Genomic DNA, 19,218 nt, shown 5'->3' with positions numbered 1-19,218 from the left:
GAGCTATGAGGACCTTTCAACGACAAGGACAGGGCTTCACTTTCCCGCTCTAGTGGTTTTTAGCCAGAGCCTTTAATGTTACTTTAACAAATGTTACTTTAACATAGTCTTTTGTGGTTTAGCAATGATACATTTGGTAGCCATCACTGAGAAGGGGAGGATAGACTGGAAGCTTCTAATTTTTTTCTAATGTGAATCACATGCATTTTACAGGCAAAATGGTATAAGGATACAAAAATGCATTATCCCAGACCACATGATTTGTTATTAATTTACAAACTAAGACTGATTTTCTGTGGTGTTTTCTCTCTCTTTTTTCTGTATAAAATAGTGACAGACTAAAATGCCGTTAGCACCGACACTGGAAGTGAGATTAGGAGTATAGTAGAGTGGAAAGTACTCAGGCTTAGGTGTCAGATGAAACTGGATTTGAATCATAGTTCTGCCACTTACTACCTTCATCATAATCGGCATATGACCCCTGGGAGCCTCCGTTTCCTCATATCCAAGACAGGGGTAATAATGTCTACCTAGGATAAAACAACATAATAATAAGCAGTAAAGTGCCCAGCATAGCATGTGGCACATATCAGATATAAAATGAATTTTTGTTCACATCCCTACCACGTCCCCTTGGGAAGAATGAGGCATTTAGTAGGTAGAATATTAGAATGGGATTGAGATTAGAATATTCTTCCTAAAGATCTCTAACTCAATAAAGTCCTAATCAATCGGGGCCGTGTAGCCTAGTTTGGAAGGTAAGGAACCAACAAGATTACCTCCTAGGGTCAGTTTAGTTCCGTGATTCTTTGCCAAGGTGTCAGAAGGAACCTGGGCATAAGATGCCTCTCTAAAGATTCCTGGTAGTGAATGAGTTGATGTTCGAGTTCAGGAATGGTACCCTAAATCATGAAAAATGGGCATTAGGAATGAGGGTTGAGACCGTGCCATTTCTTATAAGCCTGTGGCCTGGATTCCATTAGGCTCAATGCCTGGATATCCCACAGGCACCTCAAACAAAACTCATCATTTGTCAAACTGAACTAACTCATCATCTCTCCCCTCCCCCCAAACCTGTTCCTCCCCTCTTATTTCCTGTTTTGGTAGATGGCAGCATTATCCATTTCAGCACCCTATTCAGACTCTCTGGCTCCTCCATCTTGCTCTGCAACCACATTAAATCAGTCACAAAGTCCTATTGATTTTAACTTCTAAATTCCTCTTGCCTCTGCCTTCTCTTCTGTACCCCTGCTGTGGCAGTCTTGGTTTGAGTTCTTATCATTGGCCACCTGGGCCAGTCTCTTAACTGTCTCATTGCCTCTAGCCTCAGTCCTTTTTTTGTTTTCCTGCAATCCATAGAGTTGCTAAAACCTAGTAAGACCATATTATTCATTTTCTTAAAATCTTTTAAAAGACTCCTCTTTGCCCATAGGATAAAATCTAACCACTTAATCTAACCGCTTTAGGATGGCCTAGCCCTTTGCGATTTTTACTTGTTTTAATTTTAGTTTTATCTTCTGTCACTCTTCCTCAGATGCCTTTAAGCATCTTTCACAATGAACTACTAAGAGTGTACTTAATTGAGCTGCATTTTCCCACGTCTCCAAGCCTTTGTGCATGCTATTCCTTCTGCTTAAAATGATTTTCCTTTTCTACCTTTTCTTTCCTTTTCTGAATGGTTATTTATACTTCAGGGTCTATCTCAAATATTATCTCTGTAAGAAAGGATTAGGTGTCTTTCCTCTGAAATTCAACAACCTACATCTTACAGCAGGATTTTCTTTGCATTGGGACTATTGGTGTAGATGTCTGTATCCTCCACTGGATTCCAGACTTCTGGTGGGCAGATTGTGTCCTATTAACGTCTGTATGTCCAGCCCCAGCACAGTACTTTGCATACAGTGGAAACTCAGTAAATATTTGTTGAATGAAGGATGCAGCCAAGCACTGAAGTATGAAATATATACCAGGCTTCAAACTGTTTCTAAAAAATTCCCCAGTTTCTTAATCTTGCTAGTCAAGTCAGTTGGAATCATAGAGCCAAGGAAATTGATAAAAGTCAACTTTCTTCTTCATAGGCCTGCTCTCAATTGTGACTGCCCACAGGGTCAGGGCAGGGTGACCTTCTCAGTGCAGGCTAGGCAAATCCTCCAGAGACCATATCACTGAACAGAGTTTCTAAGGGCTTTTCCTTTCACTTCTGGGAACAGCATAAATAGTGATCCTTGTTGTTCCCTAGGCACATACTTTATTACTGCAGAGGACTGCTATCCTGCTCCTATCCAAAGGGTCGGGGAGCATCAGCTCTCACGCTGCGGAGGGGGAGTGGGTCTGCAGTTGTACCACTTTGCCTCAGCTCAGCCCTGCTCGTAGAGGTCTCACAGCATCCTCCTGTATGATGGTCTCTCTCTTTCCCCAACAAGTAATCCTATGAAGGAGCATCCTGTGGGTCTTCCTCAGCCTAGTCTTCACTCCAGGAGACGGAGGGCTAAGCTCCTTTATCATTTCGTCCTTGCTAGATCTAGTTTGTGCTGGAATGGGCACAGATACAGTTTTCCATAGCTGGTTAGCAAGTTATTTATGATTCACTCGGGCCACTGGCAGGAACATGGTCAGTGTGCCAAATCTCAGGTCTTTTCGTTGTATAAGGGATGACTTATACAAGTCAGACTGAAATACAGTATAACACTTTATTCTGTTATAGGGTGCATATTCCCATAATTTGCACTTTTCAAGTTTTCTTAGAACTCTTATGTTGTTATTACAATTTTCTGAGTTCTGATTGAATTTTCAACAACATTCTCTTTCTCAGGAATGCTTAGTGTATCTATTGACCTTTTACTATGGACCTGTCTATGGAATATAGAAGTCCCTACCTATACAAAAACAAGCAAAAATTGCTTAGGTCTTTCTTCGAGGGGCCTAGGCCCACTGTAGCAAGCTCTTAGGAGTTCCTGTAGTCGGTATTATTAAGTGCTTGCAGGCTGATGTCTGATGGAGGAAGTAACTGATAATCTGCCTCTTTGGAAGCTCTGATTGCTTGGAAATAAGAGAGTTTATCATGGTTCTTACTAAGGCCCAGTAGTATTTAAAAAATTGTTGCTGGTGGTGCTAAAGTACAATAAGCATAGTACTAGAGTATATTAATTTCCTGATACTGGCAATATTTCCTCCTGATCCCTAGAAAAGACTAATAGGATTGTGTATGCCAGTGGAAACAAGCCCAATCAAGTGGTCTTTTCTGGAAACTTACATGGCCTTCATTAATCAGCTGGGTCACCAATGATATGGTAACAACGGAGAACCAGTAGGGTAAGAAGTTATGTTTTACTCTAGGAAAAATTACCATCTTAAAGTCAGGAACTGTTGAGATCCAGGCTTTGATCTATAGCCTGGTTTTCATAGGGGAAGGATAGTACCTGATGGTCTTATACTGCTTTTAGTATTAAGAAGAGGTAAGACGGTTCAAAGAGATAGACACTGTTGGATTCTATTCCTTTGCTAACCACAACCCTAGTTTTCTAAGTTCCTAAAACGTCTTTTCCTCTGTGTTCTAGGCAGTACTGCTTCAAGTGTGGTCCACGGATTGGCAGCTTCAGTATCAGCTGAAAGCTTGTTGGAAATGCAAATTCTCCAGCCCCTACTGACTCAGCATTTCTGGAGTGGGACTCCAAGAATCGATTTTAACAAGCTCTCTAAGTGTTTCTTATGTACATTAAAATTTGAGAAGCACTGTTCTAGGGCATCATATCCTGAGGTATGTTTTCTGTGGGTTTATAATAGGTGCCGTGCCCAAAATGGTTCTAGTTGTTGTCAAATGAATTTGGAAAATGTTGGGTTAAACAAAGTTAAGCTTTTTATTTCTTTGTGGGGAGGACTACCAGATTCTGCAGAGCTTTTAATATGTTACTCGACTACTCAAAAATCTCCATTGTATTTCCAACACACTTAAAGTAAAATCCAAAGTCCTTATCATGATCTATGAAGCCGTGTATGACCTGGCCACTGCTGATCTTCTGATATCGTTTCCTATCTTTGTTGCTCTTGCTTACTACATTCCACCTACACTGATCTCTTAGCCAGCCACACTCCTACTGTAAGGCCTTTGCACTTGCTGTTTTCATTGCATGGAAATTTTGCATCTCTGCTCAAACGTATCTTCTTCAGAGAGGCCTTCCCAGGTCGTCCTATACAAAATTGTAGTTCCTGTCACTGCACTCCAGTCCTTTATCCTGATTTATTTTTCTTCATAGCTCTCACTACTGTCTGACATTTACAATATTAATGTTTGTTGATTAGTTTACCATTTGTTTCCCCCACTGGACTGTTATTAGCTCCATGAGGAGTTTGTTCATTGCTGATACTTCAATACCTGGAATGGTGCCTGGCACATAGTAGGTTACTTAAATATTTATTGATGAATTAGTGAACAAATGAGTGAAGAGAGGAAATTGTAGAATAGAGAGTAACAGCAGTAGGATAAAGTGTGGTTGCCCAAGAATAGTGTGTGAGCCTCCCAGAAAGCAAGACAGAGAGGATACGATACTTGCAGGGCTTGGTCCTCCAGGGTCTTGAGAGTCAAGTCAAGTCACTATTATGACTGATACTAAATCACTGATCATTCCCATTCCCTACTGAGCCATGGGGAAATGAATCTCATGTATTTTGCCTGTAATTATGGAACAGTAATTACCATTTCACACAGAGTGGACTCCCAGTTGGCTCTCCAATGAAGTATTTTCTTTAGTTCTTTTCTCTCTCATTTATCTATCCCTGGGAAATCATTCACTTTCATGGCTTCAGCTGTTATCAGTAGACATTGGCCAAATTTCTGTGTTTGGTACCCAACTTTGTCTCCTGGATTTTTACTGCCAGTTGTATATGTCTACTTGGATGTTGAATTAGCACCTACAGACTCAAGATATTCAGAGCTAAAAGTATCATATTCTTCCCCAAAGCATTTTCTTCTCTGATTTCCTTATGTATGTCTGGTTAATGGCAGCAATATCCTCACAGTCTTTGAAACTAAAAACCATGGGGGTATTCTAGAAGTCTCTAAACTTTGCCTTTTCTCATTCAAACAGTTGTCCAGTCTTGTCGATTACTTCCAGTGTTTCTTACATCTGTGTTTGTTTCCTTTTTTTGTTTTGTGTCTATCTTAACACTGGAATATTATAATAACCTCTGAACTATCTTCCCAACCCTGCTTTCAATCCATCTTAAACAGATTCCTCAGCCTGACTCTTAACAGTACTGCCCAGTATGGCTACAGCTTGTCCATACAGCTTTATGTCTACTACTTCCTCAGTTCATTTCTCATATCTAGCCAAACTGGACCACTTGTTCTTCTTCTGATTCTTTCTGAGTTCTTCTATGCTTACATCTTTGCTCATTCTGCTCCCTCTGACAAAAAAAAAAACTATCATTATCCATGTTTATTAGCATCCTGTCTATTCTTTAACACCCATATCAAATATCCCCTCTCCAAGATGGCTTTTTGATACCTTCTTTGAGAAAATGTGCTTTCATTTCTTTTTTCAATATCACTTAACACGTAAGATTTTGGCACATTATACATCATTTAAAAATTAACTCATGTTCTTATTTTACTCCTACCACTGTACTAAAAAGCCCCTTGAGGGCAGAGCCTTTGTCTTAACTCATCTCTTAATCTCCACAGTAGGTACCTAATGTGCATGTAGTGACTTGAATTGAAATACCCTGACTCAAACTATGTTTTGTAATAGCAGTTCAGTTATATCATAGACTAAAAATGTTCATTGGATGGGGAACTCATTAAATGGTCACATTCACATTCAGGCATTTTGGGATTGGTATGGCCAATATTATGAATGATTTGGCACAGAAGAGGTACAAGAAGGTTAAATGATTGCCAGCGCCACACAATAGAGGACCCAGTACTCTCAAGTCCCAGTCTGCAAGTCTGATTCAGCCTTCTCTTTATAACTCTCCCTCCTCTGGAAATAGCAATTGCTGTTCATCAGCTTTTGGGCATGTAAACTGCTTGGAGCAAGGGAAACTGGGAGACTTTATCCATTTATCCTCAAGAAATAAATTCAGATTCAGATGCCCAGGTCTCAGAATGAGACATCAGGCAGTTGCCTTGTCTGTTTCTAAATCTGGTGGCTGAGGAGCAGTCCAAAGAGAGTCTGCCTCCATTCCACCCACCCAGTCACTCCCACTCCCACAAATCCTGCAATCCATTTGAACTGATGGAACTCTTGTTAGTTGCCTCTTATTGGCCTGTTACAAAATGAAGCGTGGGGAAGAGACAAAGCTTCCCTATTCACATTTTCAGTGGGCAGCAGGGGTCTCTGCAAAAATAGAGAACCTGGGGCCCAGGCTATTCATTTTTGAAAGTTAGGACAAGATCTTCCACCATTCAGAATCCCACATTATAATCACAGTATTGCATCCTGGGAGACCCTGTCAACTTCTCAAATGGTCTGCTAGAAATTGAGTCTACTTAATAAATTAGCACTACTTATAGACTTTTTTCTCCTTTAAAGTGATACGTACTTTACATTTTAATTTCAGTATTTTTTTTCCCATTTGGAGGAAAGAAGGGGTGGGAAGGGGGGAAGAGAGAAGAAAGAAAGAAAGAAGGAAAGAAAAGAAAAGGAAAGAAAAGAAAAAAAAAGAAAAGGGAGGAAGAAAGAGAAGGGGCAGTGCTTTTCATGAAAACATTAGTTCTTGTATTTATGTTTTAGGAAAGCAAAGGGGAGGCAAGAACTGCAGCCTGATAACTGAACTTTCTGTTTAGAAGTCCCTCCTCTCCATTGGGCCTTAGCTAGGTTTCAATAATTATTGCTCAGGCACATAGTTTTGGAGCTTTGCTTTCTCTCAGACTTGTACACAGTTCTAGGAAGGGTTGTTGCCAAAGCCGTCATGTGATTTATTGACCCTCCACTGGGACAAGGGGGAACAGATATAACTTTGTGATTTTATTATAAGGAGGCTGGGTTAATATTTCTAGGTGAAACAAGCTACTATACCAAGTTCAAACATCTGAAGAGGGAGGTTAAGAAACCCTGAGTGTGGGGTGTAAGGATTATTCTGTCCTGGGGCTGTACAGACGTCGTCTGAGGCAGGGAGCAGGAGAAGAAAGGACACATTGTGACCCATTTCCAACACCTCCTGTGTGTAGAGGCGGAAGTTCCTTGCCTGCAGAGGGACACGCGCGGAGGAAAAATAGGAGAGTTACAACATGGCACTTACATAAACAACACCAAACTGGCATAAAACATCTAACAAAATTACACAACTTCAAGCTTGGAATTTTTATACAACATAAATATTAGGGTTCAGTCCATTTAATAATGCTATATAAAATCAAGATTTAAGGCAGTAATGTTCCACATAAACTCTGAAAACAACATTTATGCTTCTTATAAAAGCAGAAAATGATTGCATTCTGTGGGCTTTTCAAAATGATGAATATAATTACATGAAGCAACAAAAATGGATTGAATTAAAAATCCACTAGTTTCAATTTAAGTTGGTTAAGGGGGGAAAATGTAGTTTCTGGCCAAGGACTGAGAAAATTTTACAAGTATCCAAAAAAAAAAAAAAAAAAGTATGTACTCTTAGGCAGTTAGGCAGCCTTCTCCCAACATGTATACGTAGCCCAAGAGTCACCAGTGAAATATGAGCTGCTTCAAACTTTCTAAGCCCAAGAAACCCTTTAATGGTATCTACTGTTGCAAGTTGAGCTGGTATTTTTTTTCCTCCTCCTGAGTACATGGCCACCCCCAGAATAATCCAGTGGCTCCTCTAGTGTCTTTATAGCATCTTGTGCAATTTATTCTTCATCAGTGTTGGCTGTTTTGGACTAGGCTTGCAATATTGACTTGTAATCAGAGCAGTACCCCAATGGAAGAACACTCTCCGATAGACTCTTGCTTCCATGGGTCAGAGGCCAATTCATAGTTGTCTTTCTGTTATTTAAAGAGAGCCAGTCACTCCTGTTGCAGTCTTCTTGTTTGCAGGCTAAACTTGGTTTATTTTCTGTGTGTATAGGAATAGTAGTGTGTGTGTGTGTTGAGTGGGGAGAGATGGTGAATGTAGGTCAAAAAAAAAAAAAAAAAGAATCTAACCTAATGCTACATGATGTTAGCTTACTAGACAGAACCTAATAAACTTTTACTCTTCTCTTCTGTGCCTACAGGGTTTTTTTTGAAGTTGCTTATTAGTGGAGGTAAGATTTGCACATCTTGATTTAGACAAGACAAGTGATTTTGACAGCAAATTTTCTGTTTGTGGAAAGATAGCATGGCATAACCTTGGCCACTGCTCTAGACTTAGACTACCGATAGTCTTCTGTTTTTAAGTAAATTATTTGCAAATCTAACCATACACTTATTTATTTACTTATTTGTTTATTTATTTATTCCCCTTGCTTCATGCTATCCTGAAGCTGAGACTTGATGTCTTTCAAGGTGGGTTAGCCAATTATTTTTCCTTGTTTGACCAAACCACAGTGAAGTGGGCTCTGGGAACTTTGGAAGACGTCAACATGGGGGAGCTAGAGAAAAGGTACAGAAATGCAGTCTGTGTCCACTTATAGGCATCAAATTGAAAATGTGCATGTATGTGCAAAGTGGTATGTAAATAAATGAACAAAATACGTATACATATATTTTTTTACCTCTTGAGTTTTACCCCGTAATGCAGTTTCCATGAGCCATAAAAAGAAGATAAAAATGGTAAAGACTAGTACCTGGTGTAGAGGTATATTGATCTGCTTAAGGAGAGCTTTCACTGCCATCTGGAGCTCGTAGAAGAACAATTGCATGGGGCAGTCAGAAGTATGATCCACACTTTCCATAGACTCAGAGCCAGAAAGCTTTTGGACCAGTTCCCACTCCTCTCTGTATGTTGAGTCAAGTTAAAATTAGAAATATAACAAAAGTTCAGAACACAGCTCAGAACATTTTTACTGCATATGTCCAGAACCTGAATAACCAATTTTTGGTGGTTAAAACTTGATGCAATTCTTGAAATTTGAACTTTTTTGCCACCCAAATGGAGTTTAAAATGAACTCTTTCTAACGTAAGCTTATTTCACCTATCAAACCACATACACCTCAGAACAGCAGGTCTGATTTGTAATGAATCAGTTTTTGAGATTGGAGCTTTGAAATATTTTGTAATAATTTCCTGTCTTCATTTTTCTTTTCCTGAAGATCCCCTGTAAGTTCTAAGACCCTACATTTTACCACAGGGGCATCTGCTGGTTAATTCAGCAGTTGGGTAACCACAGGACTCTGGTCCAACTCAGGCAAGAAACCACATGGCACGTTTCAACCCTGGCCTGTTGTGATCGTGGGTACTATTTTGGTTTCCTTCCCCTTCCAAAAGCTTGAGGAGAATCACAAACAGGAATAGCAGACAATTCCAATAAAAGGAACCAGGGGACACACACCACTGCTTCCATCCTCCTTTCAAACCAGTCATCTGTGTCTTTATTCTGCATGCTCTACAGTCCTTCCTAGTGAACTTTTCCAAATGTCCTGCAGAAGGGAAGGGAAAAGAATGGTGGTGGGAGGAAAGCACATCTGGTTTGTCCCCCAAAAGCTGCTCTTCAAAAGGATCTTGAAAAGATCAAGGTAAATGCCTCTTGGGCAACATTGTTTCCACAGGTATTTTAGCACAAATCTCTAAACACATTCAGTTGGCACATTTTCTAACTCTGCAGGGAGCAGCAGTATGCTCTCAGGAGCAGGCTAGAGAGGAAAGGAAAGCCCTCCTGTTTTGGGATGGAAAGACAGGAGGTGCTAACATATGTTCCCACCCTCGTGAAAATCATCTGAGGGCTCTCCCTGATGGGTTATACTCACTGGGGCTCCAAGCGATGAGCCGGAAAATGAAATTGATTGTGACATGAGCTTTTCATCAGAATACACTCTCTTTTAACCAGCTACCCTCTTAGAAAAGTTTCTGTTTTCATGATATCAGTTTCATTTCAATTCCCACACTGGAAAAGACTATGGAAAAATCTACCCTTTGTCTCAATAAGAGGAAAAAAAAAAAAAGAAAATTAAATCCTGCTTCAATCTGGGCATACTGTTGGCCTCACAAATAATTGAAATCTTTGAGAACCTGCTTGGGAACTATATCTTTTCTTCCGTCACTGATACTGAACTAAATGAGGGGTTCTGACTAGCACAAGTATGCACAAAATCTAAAGGACCACATTGCTAAAATATTATCTGTAATCAAATTAGAAAATAAATTACCAGGAAGAATACCATGAAACATCTACCACTAATCAGTTTAGTCTTTAAGGATGAGGGAGATGGAACTGGCAGAGGGAAGGCTACTGGAGTCTTTTGTAAAAATGAAACTTGGATCCTTGGCAAATGGAAATTAGTTGGTACAACCACTAAAAGATAGAGTCTAAACCTTTAAGACACAAATCTAGAAAATGGATGAAAGTAACCATTGCAAAATCAACCCACAAATGAGCCTCTTGGGAAGGACTGAGATAACTAATGCTGATTGTAGAAGTGGCCACCAGATGGCAGACTTAAGTCTAGGTGTAGTTGGTAAGTGAAAGAAGAGAGTATGGCAGCTAGTGAGTTCTCTGAAGAGACCATCATCATCATCATCTCCTTCATTGTCACCAAGTAGTATTTAATAAACATTGTGAGATACTCTAGTTAAAAAGTTCTTCTCACTTTAGGGACCAAATTTTAAATGACCAAATCAGAGTCTCCTTTGGTTAAGCAAATCTGTAGGTGCAGCTAGAGCCTGAGGATCTAAATTGTACACTGAAGCTTGACAAACTCTTTTTCAAGTTCTTTTTCTTTTCTTATCTGTTCTTTCTTTTCCTTTTCTTTTTGTGTTGAACACAGTTCAGTTCATTTTAGTAGACTTTCAGAGGTGTACTAGAGGGCTAGTGGTAAAGCTGAGTCAAATTACCAAGATTGGGCAACTTTTCCAAAGTTAACGGTAATTCACCATAATGCCAAATCATAGAGCAATTTCCAGAAGGTCAGGCCTTGTTACTTCTTTTCTTCCCTAGAGAACCATAAAGAGTGTAGGAAACATACCAAGTCCTTTGGCCAGGGGGTTGGGGTGGGGGGAATGAGGGTAGGGAGGGTCCTTTAAGGTTAAGGAGAGACCAGTTACTCTACTAGAACCCATTTACACAAGTGATTTTTTTAAATGTGACTTTTTAGGTTGTGGAGAAAAGATATTGGAAATAGCAGTGCTGAAAGAAAAGGACATCTATTCATTAACCTGAATGTCAGTGGTTGCATAGAGGAAAGTGAAAGGATAGTGTCCCCTTTAAATGGACCCACTCCTTCCACCAGTCAATACTACAAGCCCTCCTTATCCTAATGTTAAAACTGAGCTATGCCTTTGCCCCAGTGTGCTGGCCCCTGAGGACCTCTCATCATAGAAAATTCACTCAGAAGTAACATTTCAGTTTCCTTCTGGCACATCAAACCCATCACTTAGCCATTGTTTCATCATGAGGAAAATCTAAACTCCTCACAACTTACTTGGAAACGTTATTGTTCTCACGGATCTTCACATGGCAGAGAATGTTAGGCAACTTTTGGGTAACAAGAACTTTGATTTGATCCACAGAGCTACATAGCTTTAGGTAACCCAGATATAATCCAGGAGAGAGACGCTGATGACTCCTTTTGTGATAGGAGAGAATATCCTGTAGGAGGAAAAACAAAACAAAAAACACATTAAAAGGCAATCTCTTTTCATTTCTTAGGTACACCATGTCATGAATTAAAGGAGCTGTAGCTAAGTAATTAGTGAGAAACTTTGGATACCACCATGAATGTTGAGAATGTGTTGGTGGTACAGCCAGTCTTACCTTCAGGAGAATTAGCCTCCAAGTCAGGTACTCAGCCATTAATATATTCTGCATGCTTACTTTCCTCAGATTTCTGTTCCACGAATAGGTGTGTGGGTTGTGATTGGGAATGGTCTGGTAGTGGTGGAGGCAGATACTAAAGAAAAATAGAATTCATAATTTCTGTCCTTGGAGGGTTTATTGTTTAGCTGGGGGAAAACAAATTGCAAGTGTAAAAACTGACAAAGCAGTATAGGAAACCTCATTATTTCAGGATAATTGGTGTCAGGAAAAGGATCAAAATTTTATAGTAAGTAGGAAAAAAAGGATTTGATTGATTTGTTATCTTGAAAAATGAAACAAGCAATAGCAATAGATTTATTTATCTCATTAACATTCGAGTTATAATCACTAATTCTGAGAATGAAGAGAGAATCAAGTATTGATTCTTGGGTTAACATTTTAGACTAAATTGTGTGATAGCTGAAATGCTGTTCCTAATGTTTGACTTTCACAATGTGATCATGAAGAGGATAATTTTTGCAAGAGTATTTGAAGGCTCCATATATTTTTTTCCTTTGCATTAAAAAAATTTGATATTCAGGTCATTCTCTTATAAAATCCTTGTTCATTGTGTGGTCTTCAGTTGTTAACTGGCCTACCATTGCTAGATTCTCAATTGTCAGTAACTTTGCATGTGATTTGATTAGTCTCCATGTCATCTTCATCAGCTTCACAAAATTCTGTATCTTTTACAAGATTTAAAAATTTACCTTGTAATAGATTTGCACTGCATTTGCATTGTATTGTCACATCACAATATTCCATAGGCAGCGGAGACTGAATGAAGTTGGTGCAATAGGAAGTGCCAACCTAGTTAAGCACAGAGGGATGTTTGAGTGGAGTTTTGTTTTCTATGTGGTCAGTTTTCTAGTGAACTATTAAGGTTGTGACTTTTGCTTCTCTATACGACTGCAGGAACTCAGGTAATAAATACTTGGTAATACAGACACTCCCTCTCCCATATATCAGTAGGTAAGACTTTTTATACATTTGGGCAGTGTAGGGGTGAAACAGAGTAGGAGTGATGACTCAGGAAACTGATTATAGGGGAAGGATTTCTATAGGCCAGAGTTTAGCCTAGTTTTCAAAGGGGGTAAAAAAGAGGGAATCAACTCTACCACTAAATGTAGGGAAGGCAAAAGAGAAGAGGAAAAAAAAAGTTTAAACTTACATAGAACTCAGTATGGAACAGAAAGGTATGAGGTCTTCCTTGACAGTATACTCTGAAGAAATGACCCCTCCTCTGTAGAATTAACCATCTGTAACATCTAACATATGCTATATTGTGTATTGTCTCCTTTGTCCCATCCTTATCAAACATATTGAGTTCCAGGTACTATAGGAGACATTGGGGTTTCAGGTGAACCTTATATGATCCCTGCTTTTGAAGAGGTCAAGAAAGACAGATGAGTAAAGGAATGATCACAATATACCGAAACCAGTTTATAATAGAGACAATGTAGGCATACAGAGGAAGGAGTACTTAACTTATATTTTTCTTCTTTTATGTTCTTTTCTTGAACTAGACTATGAAATTAATGGCAGGGCTTTTTTTTTTTTTTTTTTTTTAAATTGCTTTTTCTTCTTAGTGCCCAGTACTGTTTCTGTATGTAATAGGTTTGCAACATGTGGAAATCAGGCCTTGTCCCTAAAACAGAATGTATGAGAATAGCAGAAGAGGGACAAAATAAGAATGGTCACAATTGGCAGGAAGACATAACTAGCATGTATAGAAAAGCAAAGACTAAATAACTTTTAAGATATTTGGCAAAGAAATAGACGAGAAAAATTTGACTTCACGATTAAGAAGGAAGGAATTCTTATTAATATAAGGAGGTTGATAAGGCTGAATTTTTTCATCTTGTCTCTTCAGAACAGATCGCAGATAATTAGTTGACTAGAGGAAGTTCAGTCAAGGTGAAATTTTGAGAAATGAACAGGTAATCAAAGAGAGAGAAACAGTTAATGAGAGAAGGAAAAATGCAAGTATTTAATCAGCAGAATTTGACGATATGCACCCTAGGGGTGCTTGCTGTACAAGCAGATGTGGCCACAAACCCACAGGTCATTATTTCTGAGAAGTGATGGAGAACTGGAAAAGTCCCTAAAGACTGGAAAAGGGCAAATATGCCTATCTTTGAAACAGGAAGGGGAGAAACACAGAATGACGCTAGTAATTAAAAACCACCAACTTATAGATCTTTGGGAAAAATGAGAACAAACCATCAGTCAGTCAATTTGCAGTCACCTAGGAAACCCTGAGACACTAAATAGGAGTCAACATGGTTTTGTGATGGGCAAATCATACAGACAACTTTAATTTCTAATAGCAAAAGAACAAGATCCATAGACCAGGGAGTTGTCTCCAGTATAATCTGTTTCACTAGATAATCTGGGGAAAGTATTAATAGAATCTTGACCACATGACTTTAATAAGCTGAATATCAGGGTTGAAGATTTGTGGATGATGGGGATAGTATGGCAATAGTAGGACATATTGAGTGATGGCCCAGTAGAGACTGGTCCTGAGAGCCAGTCGGTTCATCATGTTTATTGATGTTCCAGACAAAGAAATGAAGAATGTGTGTATCAAATTTGTGGGTCCCAAATTTGGTGTGGTTTTGATTTTCTGGAAAATAGTAGTAAAGCTCTGAATGACCTTATGCATTGGAAAAATGAGCCTATCATAATTAGGGTTGAAACGTAATAAGAAAATGTGCTTGTAAAGACCCAAACCCAAGAGTACAAATATAGAGTGGGTATGAGTATAAGAAAAAACATGTGGGGGTCAGAACTGACCACAAATAGAATGTGAGTTAGGAACATACTGTGGTTATGTAAAAAACAACACCATTCTGGGATGGAGTCATTCACTCTTTCATTCAATTTTTTTAAAGACTATTACTGAGCATCTACTATGTGTTTTCCTGCCTTTACATAGTCATTTACCCTTCATTAGTCAGAATGTTTTTGGAGCCTGAGAAATGCATGGGAAGAGAAAGAAGCTGTCCTATTCACATAATCTGAGGTACATTAGAAAGGCCTCCTAAGCCAAATCAAATGCCTGTGGGTTTATATATTGCCTGATTTGACCTCTAACCTGCATTTCTTGTCTCTACTTCCACTACAGTCCTCTTGTGTCTCTTATCTCCAGCCAAAATGGATTGCTTTTTCCTTCCTCATACATAGCCTAATCTCTCGTCTTTGATTCTTTGTTGGTTCATGAATTCACTCATTCTACCAACTTTTATCGAGCACCTACTGTGTATCAGGCATTATGCTAGGATGTCAGTGACATCAAGATGAATAGGACATGATCCTTCTTTTCATGGAACTCATATTTCAGTTTGTGAGAGAGACATGTGAGCAAGTTTTTCTTAACCCAGTATGATAAAGGTTGTGTAAGGTCCATTGTGGACCCAAGGGAGGGGGGGATCTACTTTTCCAGCTTTTACCTTAATTTTTTGTACCATGCCCTCTATTTAATTTAAGTCTCTATTTAATTAATTCCTTCCTCCCTCCCAATTTTTTGTACCATGCCCTCTATTTAATTTAATTCTCTATTTAATTAATTCCTTCCTTCCTCCCTTCTTTCCTCTCTTCCTTTCTTCTTCCCTCCCCCCATCCTTTCTTCTCCCTCCTCCCTGTCTTTCTCTTTTTCTTTTTTTCTCCACCTGGTAAACTTAACTTACCCTTCCTGGCTCAGCCAAATGTCACCTCTTCTACAACGCCTTCCCTGATATTTCCAGGTAGAATTAATACTTGCTTTGTCTGTGTTTTCATAGTACACTGTTTGTGCTGCTAGCAGGTTCTGGTTTAATTCTGCCTTGTATTACCTTGATTTGTGTACAAGTCTGTCTCCCTCCCTTGACTGAACTTGAAAGAAAGGACCTTGAGTTATTCATTTGTTTTTCCTGTAGCACCTAGAAGAGTTCCTGGCACCTAGCTGGTGCTGAAAAAATGTTTATTAACTATGAAGTGAGAGGCCCAGAGGTAGTGGGGGTCTGGGGCTGAACCTTTGGGAGAGAATATGTTGTGTTGGTGCAGTGACCAGGAGGCTATACCCTTCTTCTCTTCATTGATCAGATATCCTAAGAGCTTGTTAGAGGAACAATATGTAGTTGCTTTTCCAATTACTACAGGGCTTTTGTTTTGTTGGATAGGGTATGGAAGCTGAATTGTCCAGGGTTAGCAGAGGTCATAAAATGGTGGCCTGTGGCCCAAGATTATATAGGCTGCCAAGAATGTAAATTTTCTGAATTATTTTCTAACTTTTAAAAATAAAGAGATTTTATCCAAAACTCTGGACTTTCAACTTCTCTTTAAAAATTGAAAAATATTTCAACATTGGGACCACTTTCTTCCATTGCAATTAGCTGAGGCTGAATAGGGCTGTTCTTTAGATGAGACAAGGGCTCTTCAGATTACTATAGTCTTTGTTACTTCCACTTTTTTTTATATTGAGATATAACTCACATACCATAAAATTTACTCTTTTAAAGTGTGAAATTCATTGGTTTTTACTATAGTCACAAGGTTGTGCAACTATCACCACTATCTAATTCCAGATTATTTTCAACATTCCAAAAAGAAAACTCCCATTCGTTAGCTGTCATTCCCCAGTCCCTCCTCTTCCTGCCTCTGGAACCACTCATCTACTTTCTGTCTCTATGGCTTTGCCTGTACTGAATATTTAATTGTGTAGCATTTTGTGTCTGGCTTTTTTCACTTAGCATAATGTTTTCATCCATATTAGCATGGATCAGTACTTCATTTATGGCTGAATAATATTCCATTATATGAATACATCACTTTCGTTTATCCATTCATCAGTTATTGGATATGTAGGTTGTTTCCACTCTTTGGCTACTGTGAATACTTCTGCCATGAACATTGGTGAACAAGTTTTTGTGTGACCCCAGTTGTTTCTTATATCCAGCCCAGTTGACTCATTTCCATTAATCTTCCTGATTCCAGTAGTTTTTGATCCCCTTGTTAGGGGTTCCTTGGAGGTAGAGGGAGCAGGAATGTGCAGGAAAAAAGCAGAAAAGGGCAGAAGAGATAGTAGGTTCTGGGCACCTCAGGTGTAAGAAGAAGATGCTGGGTCCTTGTAGGTGACAAGAAATGCCTAAGGAGATCAAGAGAAGGAAAGCAGGGATGGGATGGAGATGGAGGGCAAGCTTCACCACAGCTTCTCTAGGATCACACTTTTAAAAAGGATCTAGAGAAAAGGACGGGGAAGGTGTGTAAAGCAGCATGGCAGAATGGGAAGGGCACCAGGCTAGGAGTCAGAAGACTTGTGTCTTAGTCCCACAGGCTGCTTTTTTGGCTGATATGACCTTGGTGAGTTACTTCCCTGAAATCCATAGCTTCATTTATGAATTGGACACAGATTTCCCACTCAGCCTCACTGGGTTTTCATGAGGATCAAATGATATAGATGTGACAAAGTGTTATAAACTTGAAAGTGTAGTACAAATGTGAGAGATTAATCTTCAGAGAAAACTTGGAAACCTGGAGGTTTCCAGTTATTGAAGTGACCCCTGAAGATTATGGTCAGAGAAACTCAGCACCTGAGAGGAGCCTTTCTGTTGGAAACACAGTTGACCCTTGAACAACATGGGTTTGTACTGTGTAAGTGCACTTATACCTGGATTTCAGTAAATATACAAAAATATATGTGTGGAACATTGTGCACATTTGTATTGTGCTAGACTTGTATTGAAGTGGATAACCTATCCTTACATAGGCAAAAGGTGAGTAATAGTTAATGTAAAATTAATAATGTTTTAGTTTTCTTACTGTTTTATAACTTTTCTTTCAAAGAATTACATTACCATACAGTATGCCTGTCTCTTGTAATTGGAGAAACTGCCTGTCAGCCTATCATCACAGGTAAGTGGTTTTTTAAAAAAAGTACCAATGTTTCCAATACTGTATTATGAATGTGACTATAATACTGTATGCCGTAAAAATTTTATGACCGTTCATAAGTGTATATAGGCTAGGCTACCGTGAAGCAATTGTATCAATTACACTAGGCTACCATAAAGCAGTCATACTGCTGCTGCTTTATTATCAATGCATGAATTGTTATACCTCTAAATAAATATGAATTTCTTTTTCACATTATAATTTTGGGGGGGTCAAAAGTTATATGTGGATTTACTACTGGGGGGGTGGTGTCAGCACCCCTAACCCCCATGTTGTTTGTTCAAGGGTCAACTGTACTCTCATTGCCAGTTAGTTTGCTCAGGGGGATTCTAACTTGTCTGTAATAACTCTCTTTTCCTTCCCAGGCAAGTGTGGGAAGGATTTCTCTCTCCCTTCCAGATATGTGAGAGAGGCCTGTTATGAAGGTCTGGGACTTGAGAGGGTCAGGAATTTGAGCGGGTTAGACCCTGGAGGTCCCCTGGGGCCCTAAAGGATTAGTACATTAGTTATGGGCCCAGATTTTGTTAAAGCCCTTATCTGTTTTGAAAACTCCATTGTGGATCATATAGTCTTTATACAATTTTTCCTTAGTTCTTATGAAAAGATAGAAGAAGTAGTGAAATGACTGAGCCAGTACCTAGGGTCTCCTGGGAGAGTAGGGATGAGGAGGAGATGGATTGAGTGTGCCCTGAGGGAGAGCCTAGCATTGGTTGGATTTTTCTGAGTAGAGAAATAATAAAAATAACTAACATTTATTGAGCACTCACTTTGTGCGACTCTTCTAATGCTTTATGTATTTAACTCATTTAATCTTCATTAGAACCCAGTGAAGTAGGTTGTTTTGCAGAGAAGGAAATACAGGAGGTAAGAAATTAAGTAACTTGTTCTAGTCACATAACCAGAAAAGGTGGAGTCAGGAATCATACCCAGTCAGCCTGATTCCAAAGTGGTGCCTCAGAATGTGGTGTGATGTAGCAGAAAGAAGCTCAGGCTTCCAATCAGAAGGCCTGGTGGTCATCACTCTTATGACCCTGAGAAAAAAGAGTGGTTTGTGGCCTGGAATTGTGGGAATTACCCAGCCTGCTTTGGTCAACCACCAAGACCTATCTCTATGTTGAATTGGTGGGGCTACCTCCTGACATAATTAAATGTTAAGTCTAGGAGTAATTGAATACCGCCCTAGTAGTTTTATTCCCCCATTTCCTCTCCAGTGTAAGACCTGTATGGGAAGGAGGGGAGAGAGAAAAAGTAGAAGGAAAAAAAAAGAGAGTAGGGGGTGGGTGGGAATGACATCAAGCAGGAATGTGCCAGTCAGCGGGGGTAAATTTTCCACTTGGATCTGTGTGGAAACCTGATCTTGCCTCTATTTTTGGTCTCCT

General features: G+C 39.3%; 1 protein-coding gene and 1 long non-coding RNA gene across 3 annotated transcripts in view; one reads left to right on the top strand and one right to left on the bottom strand.

The window, feature by feature from the left end:
• The window catches only part of LOC118886894, a 37,417-nt gene extending 33,680 nt beyond the window's left edge, over positions 1-3,737 (top strand). For both annotated transcript variants that reach the window (XR_005017819.1, XR_005017820.1), the window contains one exon: positions 3,558-3,737. This is a non-coding gene — a long non-coding RNA (uncharacterized LOC118886894). The remainder of the gene's footprint in view (positions 1-3,557) is intronic.
• The window catches only part of ANKFN1 (ankyrin repeat and fibronectin type III domain containing 1), a 155,668-nt gene that overhangs the window by 24,584 nt on the left and 111,866 nt on the right, over positions 1-19,218 (bottom strand). The window contains exons 13-15 of the mRNA XM_036837242.1: positions 11,532-11,698; positions 8,741-8,891; positions 7,017-7,185 (exon numbers count right to left, since the gene is read on the bottom strand). Of these exons, the coding sequence (XP_036693137.1) occupies positions 7,017-7,185; positions 8,741-8,891; positions 11,532-11,698 (487 nt within the window). The remainder of the gene's footprint in view (positions 1-7,016; positions 7,186-8,740; positions 8,892-11,531; positions 11,699-19,218) is intronic.

The sequence above is a fragment of the Balaenoptera musculus genome, chromosome 20, assembly GCF_009873245.2.
Source record: "Balaenoptera musculus isolate JJ_BM4_2016_0621 chromosome 20, mBalMus1.pri.v3, whole genome shotgun sequence".
Classification (NCBI taxonomy): domain Eukaryota; kingdom Metazoa; phylum Chordata; class Mammalia; order Artiodactyla; family Balaenopteridae; genus Balaenoptera; species Balaenoptera musculus.
The sequence above is the reverse complement of the archived record's forward strand: the minus strand, read 5'-3'. Positions and strand labels throughout refer to the sequence as shown.